At 35.1% G+C, this 15,484-nt stretch overlaps 1 protein-coding gene across 3 annotated transcripts in view; it reads left to right on the top strand.

Moving 5' to 3' along the window:
* emsy (EMSY transcriptional repressor, BRCA2 interacting) overlaps positions 1 to 14,144 on the top strand; it is a 38,195-nt gene extending 24,051 nt beyond the window's left edge. For 2 of the 3 annotated variants that reach the window (XM_058788403.1, XM_058788402.1), the window contains 4 exons: positions 5,751 to 5,896; positions 6,806 to 7,219; positions 10,175 to 10,549; positions 13,148 to 14,144. In XM_058788403.1, the coding sequence (XP_058644386.1) occupies positions 5,751 to 5,896; positions 6,806 to 7,219; positions 10,175 to 10,549; positions 13,148 to 13,336 (1,124 nt within the window). In that variant the 3' untranslated portion in view covers positions 13,337 to 14,144. The remainder of the gene's footprint in view (positions 1 to 5,750; positions 5,897 to 6,805; positions 7,220 to 10,174; positions 10,550 to 13,147) is intronic. The other variant, XM_058788404.1, reaches the window with a different exon arrangement.
* The last annotated feature ends 1,340 nt before the right edge of the window (positions 14,145 to 15,484 follow it).

Below are 15,484 nucleotides of genomic sequence, written 5' to 3'. Positions count from 1 at the left end.
CGACAGACAAAGAAATGATCGGTCTATAATTTTAATAGTAGGTTTATTTAAACAGCGAGAGACAGAATAACAACAAAAAAATCCAAAAAAACGCATTTCAAAAAAGTTATAAATTGATTTGCATTTTAATGAGTGAAATAAGTATTTGATCCCCTATCAATCAAATGCTTTTTTCTGGATTTTTTTGTTGTTGTTCTGTCTCTCACTGTTCAAATAAACCTACCATTAAAATTATAGACTGATAAACATATATAAAATCAGCAGGGATCAAATAATTTTTTCCCCACTGTATCTGTATTTTGTCTTATCTCGTGAGCTAAGTGCATTGTCACACCCATAGTGTCGATATAGCTCATAATTATCCAAGTGTATGATATAGCTTTCATCCTTCAGGTCAATCATAAGGAATAAGGAAAGCGATAACTCTGCCATAGTATCCTTTCAAATGTTAAAGTTACCACAGTCATTGCATTCTTTGCATGTGCTGCACTTTATTTGTACCATTTTGTTGTATTAGTTTATTAATTAGAATTTGAAAGATAATAATGATGTTGTTTGATTAGAGAGATCTCTGATTTTAGTCCTTGAAAACCAAAAAGTAGTGCTTGAAAATTCCTTGAAAGTCCTGGAATTTCATTTTGCAGTATCTGTACGAACCCTGTTTAAGTTTCCAGTTCTTGGAGCATTTTATTGTTTTTGTTGTCGTTAATCGAACTGAACTGTAGTTTTCTGTAGTAAACTGTCTTTGTATATTTCCTATTTTATATTCATTTCCTAGTATTTAATTTACCATCATTTCTTTTGAACAAAACAATTTCAGTAGTCTGAGCCTTAGTTAGTTTCAAGGAAAATCATTCAAATAATGTTCTTTTTTTTTTTGCCAAATAACCCTGATTTTTGGTACACATTATCTTTAAGGTGTCTAGTATTAATATATGAATTCACATATATTCAGTTTTGTTGAATGTGGTCATAGACAGGGCTTTGTATCACCAGCAAAGTCACGATACGTATCGAAGAATTTAGTGAAACAGCTGTTTATTAAACACTGCATACTATAGAGCCATTTCTAACTATAGGGCCTCCGTAACTGTAAAACAATACAATATAGATAATGGCATATATTTCATGTTTACATTGGGCACTCCACACCTGGTACAATATTCTGATTGTTTGTATCTTGTTTTTAAGCCCATAAATAATAATGTACTCGTTCTAATAAATTTATATTGTAATGTACTCATTCTAATATATTAAAATCATCTTAACATTGCTGGTAGGTTATCATTGCACAAATAAACACACTCTCTACGTTTAAAAAATAAAAGTTAGAAGAGTTCTAAACTAATGCGCTGTCTTCACTGTATCTCTCGCGCACGCGTTTAGTCACACGGATCACGCTGCGCGCGCACAGACTATTTTTTTAAACAATTTTATCAATAAAATAGCTTAATCGCTGAAGAGCTGCATTATCCTTCTCAACAAGGAGCTGGTAGCATCATCGTTTCTAAAGCAATTAAATCCACAGCTTCACTGTTAATAGAGAAACACGGCAAAACGGTGGTAATTCATACAAAATGTAAAATAGGGGCAATGTAAAAAAAAAATAATAATTATAGATCAAATGTTTGGATAAATTAATATTTTATATTTTTGCAAGAAGTCACTTATGGTCATCAAGCCTGCATTTATTTGATCAAATATTTAATATACTTTAAAATACATTTTATGCAATTCTGATTTATTATCAATGTTGGAAACCTGTGATACTTTTTTCAGGATTCTTTGATTTAATAAAAAGTTTAAAAAAAAGAAAGAAACATAAAAATTATATAACTTTTGTAACAATATTGTATCAATATATAATTGAAAAGCTTGAGGTCAGTATTTTTATTAATTTTTAATTTAAATTTTTTTAAGTTTTCAGTCAGCAAAGATTTGCTAAATTGATAGAAACAGTGATAGTAAAGATTGATATTGTTAGAAAACATCTCTATTTTGAATAAATGTTGTTCTTTTAAATTTTTTATTTATCAATGAACCCCAAAAAGTCACGGTTCCAATAAATAAATAAATAAATGTTTCCAATATTGATAATAAATCAGCATATTAGAATGATTTCTGAAGGATCATGCACTGAAGACTGGAGTAATGATGCTGACAATTCAGCTTTGCACCACGGAAATAAATGATATTTTAAAGTACCATATATTAAAATAGATAAACATTATTTTAAATTGTAATAATATTTCACAGTATTACAGTTTTTTTCTGTATTTTTGAGCAGGCTTGATGAGCATAAGACACTTTCATAATGCTGCATAACGATAACGTCCTTTCATGTCACCATTTCGCCAGCCTACACTTCACATAACAGGCCTGTAGGTGGCACTTGGGCTTCATTAACTATGATAGTTTCATGAAATGGTAAACGGTGCATCGTACATAAATGTAAGTGAATTGAATACTGATTACCATTATTGCGACTTTTGGTGTATTATACGTGGCATACGGGCGTTGATGAATATTCTAAAATATATAATATATGGATTTTTAATTAAATCGACACACTGGATTTTATTATTTATGAAAAAAAAGTTTAAAATATTGTTAGGTTTATTTTTTTCCTTCTGTCGTCCCACTCACTGAAAGAGCCACATATGGCTTGAGAGCCTAGGTTTCCGAACAGACTGGAATATCAATCAGTCGAGCAAAATGCACGCAACCCATAGCAATGCCTCAGATTGACAGACAAAATAAACAGAAATTTTCAGACTTTTGAGCAATTAGTTACCATTTTATACACATTGTCATGTTAATTATAATTCAAATGCATTTTGTTTTGACTACAATATCATTGCTATTTGTCTGCTATAACACTGTATAAAGAAGCGCACGATATAGCCTACTTTTGAAATAAAAATAAACAATGCACACGTCACAATCCCATAGGAGGCCAAAAAATTATGTACATAAATTAAACAATATTATCAAGTAATGATCTTACAAATCCGCAACAGCAGCCAATACAATTAAATATCACTCACCACTAAAAGGGCTTCTTCCTGCTCTTCTTATAATGCGCTAGAAGTTATAGACGTTTTAAAAATGTATAATTTTGTTTCTCTATTTAACAATATTAAGACATCTTCTCTCAGGTATTTGTATTTGTATTTATTAAGCACCGATAAACACAACAGCAGTTGACCATAGTGCTGTACAAATAAAATAAAAACCAGTAAAAAGAATAACATCAGTAAACTCAAAAGATCATTTAACAAAGTTTAAAAACCCAAGGTATGAAAATAAGATTTCAATTTAGTTTTAACCTCAGACAGAATTTGAAGCTTTCACAGATAAAGGAAGGTTATTCCATAGCCTCGGTCCAACTAATGCAAATAGTAAAAGGTAGATAGTATGTTTTATAGCCGGATGTTGTGCTTACGATCAATAATCACGTCTTTGCATTCGACCAAACTGATTTGCAGAAATCAAAACTCGAGCGATAGGCGGCGGAGGATTCCGCTTGGTCTTAAAGCCTTCCTACGTTCGCAATTCAAACAATGATTTAAGAATAATTAATTTGTTATTTATATGGTCAAGGTGGTCATACGGTGTATGCCTGCAAATACAGGACAAACTGATGTCTTAAATACCGGACGATTTCGTATTACACGGAACGGTTGGCAATCCTGTATAAAATGCAGAAGAGAATTGATTCGGGGGCCCCCAAGTGTTCGGGGCCCTGGGCTGCAGCCCATGTTGCCAATTAGGATAACGTGGCCCAAGTGAACACTTGATGAATAGAACATTGAAGTGGAGATCTCTAAACTGCAAGCTAACCGGTGTTTTCAGAAAGCAAGTGTGTTTATCCACAGTGGAGAGAGCACGTGTGCACATGGTTGCCAGGTTGACAAAAACAAGTAACACACTTAGTAGATATTTCAGTATTGCGCAAGTGGAAGCTCTGTTTTGGGGATTTTATATCAGGCAACCCTGGTTGTGTCCCTCCGCGGCCAGATTAAACCTTGTTGTAGCCTATATATTATGCTCTATCCATTATTTAGAAACCTTGCACTTTTCTACTCTGTTTTAAACGGTGTTCTTGTATTCAAATTAAGCGCGGTCCACTGCAGCGCACATGCTGTGATATCGATACAGGGCCAGCTGCATCAATACTCGTATCGTCAAATCTCTGTGACGATACATCGATGTTTCGAACACAGCATTAGTCATTGAATGAGTAAACATCTTGATGGTCACAATAGTGACCGGTGGGATAACAGTGAATTTAAGTTTACATATACATCCAAGTTCAAATGTTGCAAATAAGACTAGTAGCACTAATATAGAAATTTGATGATATATGTTACAAAAAAGTAACAATTTTGAAATATGTTGATGGATGTATTTTTTTGTCTTTTTTATCTTTTACTATCAATGTTGTTTAAGGGTTTCATTTCTGGAAAAAATTAGGGATTAAACGGGTTAAGTAAAGAATCTGAGACAGGATTCATTTTAAGATAGATGGGTTTAGTCATACAGTATTCATTGTATTTGTGCAGGTCTTAAAGTGTCTTAAAGGGAAAGTTCATCATTTTCTCACCCTCAAGTTGTTTCAAACCTGTGTGTTTAACCAAACAGCTGTTGGTCCCCATGAGGGCTTTTCACACTTGAAATTGTTATCGATATTGCATTACTCCCTAAAAAAGTAACTAATTGCGTTACTTTTTATGGAAATTAATGCATTACGTTACTTTTGGGTTACTTTTTAAATCTGGGCAGGGCTTGCTTGTTTGTTTTTAATATAAAAAGTTCTTCTTTTACAAATGTAAAAGCCCTTTCGCCTCAGGCTGAAGGAAATGTAAATTTACGTCGGCACCAATAGTCTCGTGGTTAGTGCGCCAACATACAGCGCAACTGACCCGAGTTCGAATCCCGGCTCCCCTCTCTCTTCACCCAATGCTACCTATCTACTCTACACTGTTCTTTCCAAATAAAGGCATAAAAAGCCCATAAATAAATCTTTTAAAATAAAAAAGAAAAGAAGAAAATGTAAATTCACGTCTGTACAGTAGAGGGCGCCGCTCAAACTAATCGCATGAAGAATATGACGCAGGAGAAGAAAGTTCAACACTATTCACCAATAACAAAAATGAAACACAAATGTGTCATTTTTGCTTATTAGTATGGTTGAATTAGATCATAGAAGGTCAGTCACAAAGATTAAATACATAAATTATATGTGTTATTTAACATATTTAATTATTGCAGTTTGTATAATATTCTGAGTTTGCATTTGACTTTTTATTGATTTTGAGGAACACTGAATGTGTTTTTGTGCAGGTGAGATGAGTAAATACATGTTGATATTTAGTCTAGATCTACAGTAAGATCATGTTCACACGTTTACTCCTGATTTCTCTCACCATGGCAACACAAGAGCTGTCAGTCAATACATGAGAAACAAAGTAACTTTGATACTTATTTGAAAAAGTAACTCAGATATTTCCTTCTAAATTAAAAAGTAATGTGTTACTTTACTAGTTACTCTGATTACGTAACTCGCGTTACTTGTAATGCATTACCCCCAACACTGGTTACCAGCATTCTTCAAAATATCTTCTGTAGTGTTCAGTAGAGGAAAAAACTCACAGGTTTAGAACAAGTGAAGGATGAGTAACTGATGACAGAATGATCATTTTTGGGTGAACTGTCAAAGACTCTGCAGATACGCTGTGCTGTTTCAGGTAAAGTGTGTAAGGCTGTGATCGGAGGAGACGTCGCTGCATCCAGCAGCCCGAGTCCGTCAGCGTCGTGTCCGCCCCCAGCAGTGCCACCGACAGCCAAGAGCAGCACCGCCGCACCCGCTGCGTCTGGACACGCCACACAACAGGTCAGAACCGCGGTCATGTGACGCCATATGTCTGTGTCATTGATTTACACTGCGACGATGGCGCAGAACCTGCATCTGACGAGGCAGAAATGCATTTACACTGCAATTACAGCTGCGTTATACGTGATTATGCTTTATACATGCCTTTCGTGGTTTTCCTTGAACCATAATCTTGGCATTGAGCTACAGGAATGCATCTAAAATGGCAACAGCAATGTTATGAGATTAATGTTTTAAATGTGTGCATATTTAAGAGAAAAATAAGGAAAATTTACTGGCAATTATATTTTTTACCAGCCTTGAACCTTTATGTACATTAAAAAAAAAACAGGCAGAACAAATTGGGTAAACATCTAATTGCAATTATTGTTATTATTATTATTATTTTTTTTTTTTTTATTATTATTATTTAATAAAATTATAAAATGACACAAATCAATAAAGAAATATCACTATTGAACTGTAAAGTAACTTATTATAATTTTATTAGTGCTGTCAAACGATTAATCACATCCAAAATAAAAGTTTTTGTTTACATAATATATGTAGGTGTATAATATATGTATGTGTATTTCATTTATGAGGGTCTGAGGCAGGTCAGAGGGGCATCATTTATTCTGGCTCTTGAGCAGCATTCCATTGTTACACTGAATTTTAAGCAGGCACAGAGCAGCCTTAACTCAGATGTGTAAAGACGTCTTAGTAAACAGCGTCCTCTGGTGTTCATATCTTAACTAGATTTACAAACAAACTTTACACCGTTGAATATCAGCCAAACAAACCCAATTCTGTTGTCAAATGGACTCAAATGCTCCAGTGTTCAATGCTGAGGGGTGTGTGTGTGTGTGTGCTTTTCCGTGTGTGTGTGTTTGTTTGTCCATGTGTGTGTGTGTGTGTGTGTTTGCGCAGGTGGAGGCGTGTGTGGCGCAGGTGAAGCCGCTGCAGGAGCAGATGGTGGTGGAGGAGGGCGAGTTAGAGGGAGACACTCTGGATCCTCAGACGGGTTTGTTCTACCGCTCGTCTCAGCAGCACCGCAGTCCTCCACCCAAACCTGCAGCTGGCCTGTCTGACACACCCACTTCCTCCAAGAGGGTGGAGCCTCTCGTGGCCCGAGTCTCTGTGCAGAGAGTGTCTGCGTCCGTGTCTGCAGCTGCGTCTGCGGCGCTCGTCTCCTCGAACCCTCCACACACACCACAGCTGCCTAAACTGCAGCAGGCGCCCTCCTCACACCACCGGCCCAACACACACACGCAGCTGTCGCAGCCGCCGCCGCTGCAGGCGCATCACCCCGTGGGCTCCAGCAAGACGCCCGGCTGCAGCCAGGTGAGGCCCGCATGCACGCTGTGTGTCTGTTAGAACGGCACGATTAATCGTTAAGAGATCGCGATCTCGATTCAAACACCCACGTGATCTTATTTCTAAATGGCAGCGATTCGCTTGTCTATTAAACCTTTGAACATTCAGATCTGCGCTCGCACTGCCGCTGACAGAGAGAGCAGACAGTTAGCATGCAGTCTTTTCAACTACACAGTATTATTTCTGTCTTACAGTCATTCATATTATCACAGAAATACTGGGATGAAAGTTTATAGTTCAGATATAAACACTGATGTCTATGAAAGTGATCAAAATAGAGCAAGTCATCTTTTGAAAGTAACTGGTGCTTCAAATAACGTTTGTGTCCATTGCATCTTTTTGCCACTAGGTGGCGACAAGTGACTGTTAAAAATGTATTTGTCATTCAATCATTCAAAAGATTTGTTAAAAAAACGCTGATTCATCCAGTAATGAAACAAGTGAAGTATTTATGAGTCTTTGAATCATTTATTCAAACCACTTTTTCATAATTATAATATTAAAATTGGTGTATTAAATATATTACATTTTAAATACATATATATATTAAAATGTTTAATAATTCATTCAAATTAATTAAACACTGTTAAACAGGCTGCAGCGATAATATTTTGTCACACTTTATTTAGTTTAGTTCAGAATCTCTTTTTGAGACAAAAAAAAACGTGATTCTCAATTTATCCAGAATCGTGCGGCTCTAATATCTCCAAGTTAATATTTTAATAGTATTTTAATATTCACGGTTTTCTGATGATGGTTAATGGTCACATGACATGGACCTAAACAGATAAAAATTTTATTATTTTGACTTATTTTTAAATTATTTCTTTTAATTTTACATTTGTATTATTTTGTTCATTAGTTTTTCATCTATAATGATAACTGTGATCATAACATAACGATAAGTATGATGATAACTATAACGATAACTGTGATGATAGCTATAACAATAGCTGAGACGATAACTATAACGACAAGTATGATGATAACTATGACTAACTATAAACATAACTTTGATAACTGGAATGATAACTAGGATGACAACTATATTGTTAACTATTAAGATAAGTATAATGATGAATAAAACAATATCTCTTATGATAACTATAAAGATATATCACTGATTATATTAGCGTTCACACCTGTGGCTTTGCTTGCTTTGTCGTCTGTCACTTTAAATGCTGAAGCTCTTTAAAACAGGATGGATTCTGATTGTCTGTCAATGTTTTTATTAGGGATGCGCCGATACCGATACTGGTATCGGGTCCGATACTGAGCTCCTGTACTCGTACTCGAACTCGTTAAAATGACCCGATACCACACATCACAGACATCACTGGAAAGTTTGTAGTTCGGTCGGATATGTCAAAAACAAGTAAGTAAAACAATGCAAGTTACTTAACGGCAGGGAGAGAGAGAGAGCACACTTCTGTTGCGTGATTTTTGATGTCCGCTCACTTAACACACGCGTCATGTGGATTAAAACTAAATCATAAATGTAAAACAACATTTATAGGGGCATTCACTATAAACAACATTTATTTTCAACCTTAAGCATACACGACTTTATGGCGAAAGTGAAACTATCAGCCAGTGTAAATGCGCTAAGCTTCATGAGTGTTTCTGCATTATATGAGTCACTTTGGAATATAAATCGAAAAAAACGCTACTTACATTTCTGAAAGATTTAAAACTTACTAAAACTTGTAAAATACATTTTAATGGGCATAGTTGAGTGTGAAAATAACTGAAGGATATATCTATTTGATAAATGAAGTTAACCAACTAGCACTATACATATTCGTTTGGTTTCTGTACCCAAGATTTAAAAAAAATTGACAAATGCAATGAAAATACCGATATCGGTACTCTGTATCGGCAAGTACCAAAAATAAAAGTATCGATATCGACCGAGTACTGGAAACAGTGGTATCGGAGCATCCCTAGTTTTTATCGGGTTACACTTTATTTTAAGGTGTCCTCGTTACGGTGTATTTATATATTTAAGTACTCGGTAATCTTAAATAACTAAATGTACTTACTATATGATTAGGGTTTGGCTTAGGGTTACTTGCATGTAATTATGCATAATTAATTGTTATTATAATAGTAAGTACATGTAACGTGTAACAATGACACCTTAAAATAAAGTGTTTTATTGTTCTTCGTCTGAAAATAAAGAAAATACTATGGAAGTGATCCTAATGATATCGTTCATTTGTGGCGTTACCATTATAGTTGTGATGTGAACCTTGCTGTTTTCATAGAATTAGACCGATAATTAAAGCTTTGTTGTTGTTGTGATGTGGACTCACTGTTGTCTCATATTCAGAGCACTTATTCTCTTACTTAGTATTTTTGTCTTGTTTTCTAGTATAAATATCGAAAAAAAACTAAATTTAGATTTATTTATTTTTTTACAGAAAACAAGACATAATATCTTAAATCATTTGACTTGTACAGTTAATTCATCTTGACTCAAATTTATTTTGATATTTATACTAGGAAACGACAAAAATACTAAGAAAATCATTTTTTGCAGTGTAAACATATTTTACCCATGTATAAGCAAGAATATAACCTAATAAATTGCAATTAAGCGTATTGAATGTTAAAATGCATTTCAAATAGAAAGTTATGTGGGTATCATTACCCATTTTACTCATAGTAATTTAATAAATTTCATATTTTAAAATTCCGTTTATAAGTATCGGTATCGATATTGACGATACTGGACTGTAAAAGTATCGGTATCATATCGAAAACAAAGTAAGTGGTATCGCCCATCCCTAGTTTAAAAACTAGCCTAGAGCGCCACCTGCTGTTAAAAACTAAGCCTAGAATCGATTCCAGAGAGAATGGCAATGCATTCAGAAGATCTCAGAATCAATCCACACAGCCCTAATGTTATGTTTCTGGCAGTGGATCAGTGATGGTTCTCTGTCTCAGGTGCAGCAGCCGATCATCACGCAGGGCGCGGCCGTCACGAAGATCACGTTCGGTGCTCATCAGTGTCCCCCAGTGTCCAGCAGCGGCGAGGCGTCCGTCAAGCTCCAGCCAGAGTCCAGCTCCAGTCGCTCGGCGGCAGAGAAGACCTCCGTCTCCGACATCCTGAAGATCTCCATGATGGAGGCGGAGATCGACCCCAGCGTCGAGCCCATGGTGGTGGACTCATCCAGCGACTGCGGCCCATTGACCAAAACACCGAGCGCCTCGCCGCTCATCAGCAGCTCCAAACAGACGCTCACTCACGGAGCCTTCAGCCGCGTCAAGAGCAAAGACCTGGACATCATACAGGTGCTCCATCTCAGATTTACTTCTGTACACCGCAAAATATGATTCTCTTACTTAGTTTTTAACTTGTTTTCTAGTATAAATATCTAAACATTCTTGAATCAAGATGCATTTACTTGACAAGTAAAATTACTTGTGTCTTGTTTTCTGTAAAAAATATCAAAAGTTTGTTTTTAAGTATTTCCTTAAAGCAAGCAAAAATATCTGTCAAGTAAATGCATCTTGATTCAAGAATGTTTAGATATTTATACCAGAAAACAAGACAAAAATACTTAGAGAATCATTTTTTGCAGTGTAGCGCTTGATACAACACAGATCACTTCAAAGAAACATCTCAGGAAAATAACAGAATCATACATATCCCTTGTAGAATATGTAAAATGTTAATTATTTTAACAAAATAAGAGGGATCATGAAAATTGCATGTTATTTTTTATATGAATAAGCTATTTCACATAACAGATGTTTATATTTTCTCCACAAGACAAAATAATAACTGAATTTATAAAAATGACCCCGTTCAAAAGTTTACAAACCGTTGAATCTTAATAACCTCTGTTGTTTCCTGGATGATCCACGACTGTTTTTCTGTTCAGTTCAACTGCCTGCTGTTCTTCAGATAAATCCTCCAGTTCCTGCACATTCTTTGGTTTTCCAGCATCTTCTGCATATTTGAACCCTTTCCAAGAGTGACTGTATGATTTTGAAATCCATCTTTTAACACTGAGGGAAACTGAGGGACTCAAACACAGCTATTACAAAAGGTGAAAACTTACTGATGTTCAAGAGACATGAGGTGAAACCTTTTTAAATTGGATGATCAGCGTAAATTGTACTTATTTTGTCTTCTGGGAAACATTTAACTATTTATGTAGCTTCTTTCTTAAGTGCAGTACCAAATTAAAAATATATGATCTTTAAACAAAATAAGAAAAATTTACACATCATCATCCTGTTCAAAAGTTTTCACCCCCCGGCTCTAAATGCATTGTGTTGCCTTCTTGAGCATCAGTACATGTTTCCACCTTTTGTAATAGTTATGCATGAGTCCCTCAATTGTCCTCAGTGTGAAAAGATGTATTTCAAAATCATAAAGTCACTTTTGGAAAGAGTTCAAATATGCAGAAGATGCTGGAAAACCAAAGAATGCAGGAGCTGGGGGATTTTTCTGAAGAACAGCAGGCAGGCAACAAGGGACTCATGAACAACTATCATAAAATATAAAAATGGATCATCCAGGAAACGACAGATTATTAAGATTCAAGGGTATGTAAACTTTTGAATGGGGTCATTTTTATAAATTGAGTTTTTATTTTGTCTTGTGGAGTATATGTAAACATCTGTTATGTGAAATAGCTTATTCAGGAGAGTGCTAAATAAAAAATAACATGCAATTGTCATGATCCCTCTTATTTTGTTTCAATTATTAACATTTTGCACATTCTGCAACTTATAAACTTATGAGAACAACTGTATGTGCACTGCAAAAAAATGATTCTCTTACTTAGTATTTTTGTCTTGTTTTCTAGTATAAATATCTAAACATTCTTGAATCAAATGCATTAACATTTTGCTCGTTTTAAGGAAAAACTAACAAAATTTTGATTTTTTTAAATTTCTTTTTTTACAGAAAACAAGACATAATATCTTAAGTCGTTTTACTTGTACAGTAAATTCATCTTTAATTCAAAGATTTTATACTAGAAAACAAATACTAGGGAGGAGGATAATTTTTAACAGTGTGACAAACTTTCAGCTGTAAAGCAGCTGAATATTTTAATAATCAAAATGCAAGTCTAATTAATTGTAATCATATGCAATTTAACTAATTTTTATTTTTATTTTCTAGTATAAATATCTAAACATTCTTGAGTCAAGATGCATTTACTTGACAAGTAAAATGATTTAAGATATTAAGTTTTGTTAAAAAAAAAAAAAAATCAACATTTTGTTAGTTTTTGCTTAAAACAAGCAAAAAGCATCTTAATTCAAAGGCTAAACAAGATTATTTTATTTGCCCCATTGGCAGATATTTTTGCTTGTAGCAAATATTTGTTTACCAACATTCTTAAAATATATCTGAATTGTTGAAGACAACACAATATATTTCATAGGGCCATAAAACATTCATTTTTGTAAAAAAAAGAAACTAAATATATTCTTTAAAAAATGTGTGTAAGCAAAGCCACTGACTTTAAAACAAGACAAAAATACTAAGTAAGAGAATATATTTTTTTGCAGTGTGCTTTTACATATTCTTTCGTTATTTAAAAACCGTAGCTTTAATTATCTTAAACAAAGCTGAAAATCGTTAAGAAGACCTTTGTCTCAAAATATATGCATTCATTTTAGCGATTCTCATTTGCAACTTAAATCTGCAACATTTAAAAAAAAAACATAAAATATTAGATCAAGTCAGTACAGAATCAGCTTTGCCAAATTTGCACGTGCATCTTAAAAAGCGAATTGGAAAGCGCTACGCCACGTTTTTGTGCCATCTAGTGGTTTAGAGGCAAATAATATCAAATGTGCCTTTAGCCCCGTTGTACCCTATACAGTAAATTTCATTTTGTGCCTGTTTTGATGTGTGTTTGTGGGCAGGTGATCCCGCAGTACTCCATCATGCCTGATTCCAGCCAATCAAATGTGGTGGTGGAGCCCAGCGGCTTTCTGGAGATCACCGACTACACCAGCCAGCGTCTGGACGAGGAGGCCGCCATGGAACAGGAAGTGGACAGCAGCAACGACGAGGGGGCGGCGACCAGCCCCATGGCCGACCAATCGCAGTGAAGCGTGCGGATTTGATTTGTTCAGAGGAGAAAGACCTTGTGTTTGTGCTTCATCACGGCTGTATAGAGAATCATGCAGTGAGTTTGTGCTGTAGAGCGAAACCTTATTTTATGGAGAATCCTATTCCTGACAGAACGATAGGAAAGTTTGTGTTGATTTCTACTTAAAAAGGGACAGTTCACCAAAAAAATCTTCATTTACTCGCCATCAAGTTGATCAAACCTGCACAAGTTTCTTTATTCTTTAGCCATTGACTTTCATTGTGGGGGGAAAAAAAGTCAATGGGGACCAAAAAAAATCTTCTGCTGTGTTTAACAATTCATACAAGATATTTCACAGGGCCCTGAAATATCATTTCTGTTAAAAATCTGAATAGATATTTTGAAGAATGTTTGTCACCAAACAGTTAACGGTAGCCATTGTAGGGAAAAATACAATGAAAGTCAATGGCTACCGTCAACTGTTTGGTAACACGCATTCTTCAAAATATTCATACAGGTTTGGAACAACCTCATGGTGATTGATTGATGACAGAGTGATCTTTTTAGGTGCACTGTCCCTTTAATTTATAGTTTTAATTGGAGCTGATGGACTGGAACCTTCCAGATGATGAGCGCTGCTTCATCAGGACATTTCGTGACTCCGCCTCAGCTTGTGTTCTGCTCTCTGATTGGTGTAAATAGCGTTTGTGCCCTCTCTCATGTGTCTTGTTTGAGTCTCGTTTGTGCTGGATGGATGTAACGCTCAGCATTTTAACTCATAAACTTTACTACAAAGCTCTGTTGTGTGCTGTGATTGTGCACGTGTTTGCACAGGTGAGCGGAGGGCGGGGCTGAGGACGGGCGGGGCCACAGGTGTGTGTGTGTGTGTGGAAAGTACCAGTGTCATTATAAGGGCCGAGTTTCCCTGCAACTCCTCATTGTGATGGAAACAAACGTGAGGTGGGCGTGCAGGACAGGGGGTTTTGATGTGTGTGTGTGTTTCTGGGTGGATTCCGGTCCTCTGAAGTGGGCAGAGACACCAGGGGACGCTGGGACTTTCCTGCTGTCCTTAGGGATCGAGCTCCTCTCGGACAGAGCCTCATTTGAATCGTCATCTCTTCCGTGTCGTTTCACTTTCTCAAGCAAAGCACATTTAATCTCCGCTGTAGAGCAGCTCTACAGAACACGACAGTGTCTTTATTCAGAGTCAGTGCCGTCAAATCCATATCACTTCAATTCAAGTCTTTTTTTTGTTTTCTAAAATTCCATTTCTTACTGTTTTATTTTACTAAAAGTTATTTAAAAAATTATTATTATTAAAAAAACTGCGCCCTACAAAATGCATTTTATTTTTCCTCAAATTCTGTTTTCAGTTTACATTTTCTGGATATTTTAATGGATCAATAATTAATTAAAAGATTAATTATAGTGCTGTCAAACGATTAATCGTGATTAATCACTTCTAAAATAAGTTTTTGTTTACATACTATATGTATGTGTACTGTGTTTATTTATTATGTATATATAAATACGCACATACAGTATATATTTTGAAAATATTTACATTTATATTTTGTATTATATAAATATATTTAATATATAAACATAGCATATTCTTCTTAAATATATACATGTATAATAAATATACACAGTACACACACACATTATGTAAACAAAAACTTTTATTTTGGACAGCACTGATTAATTAATAATCAGAAAGCATGTCTAATTAATTGAAAGCAATTCATTCAAAACAATTCATTCAAAATGTAACAAAAAATGCAATTTTAGTACCTTTATTTTTTTTACCAAATCAAATTTTGTTTCAGTTTTCATTTTTCTGAATTTTTTTGAATGGTTTAATTAATGTCTCATTAATGAATTCAACAACAGTTTAACAAATGCATGTTACAGATACCTATGTTTTTAGGGCCATACGAAACACATGTATTGTGACTTTGAACGGCTGTAATTTCTGCAGAGGGGATCTCGCTGGTCTGCCGTCGAACTCCTGGTGATTTCTCTCTTCTCCTCGCGTCCTTTCGTTTTCTCAGAAAAGCGTCGTTTATGTAACTGCTCATTAAACTAATTTGTTTTCCCAGAAGTAATTGGCATGTTGCGTAATGCGTTTGTTTGGTCGGGTGGAGCGAGGCTTTGATTCACTCAT

The sequence above is a fragment of the Onychostoma macrolepis genome, chromosome 10, assembly GCF_012432095.1.
Source record: "Onychostoma macrolepis isolate SWU-2019 chromosome 10, ASM1243209v1, whole genome shotgun sequence".
Classification (NCBI taxonomy): domain Eukaryota; kingdom Metazoa; phylum Chordata; class Actinopteri; order Cypriniformes; family Cyprinidae; genus Onychostoma; species Onychostoma macrolepis.
This window is presented reverse-complemented; position numbering and strand designations above follow the sequence as displayed.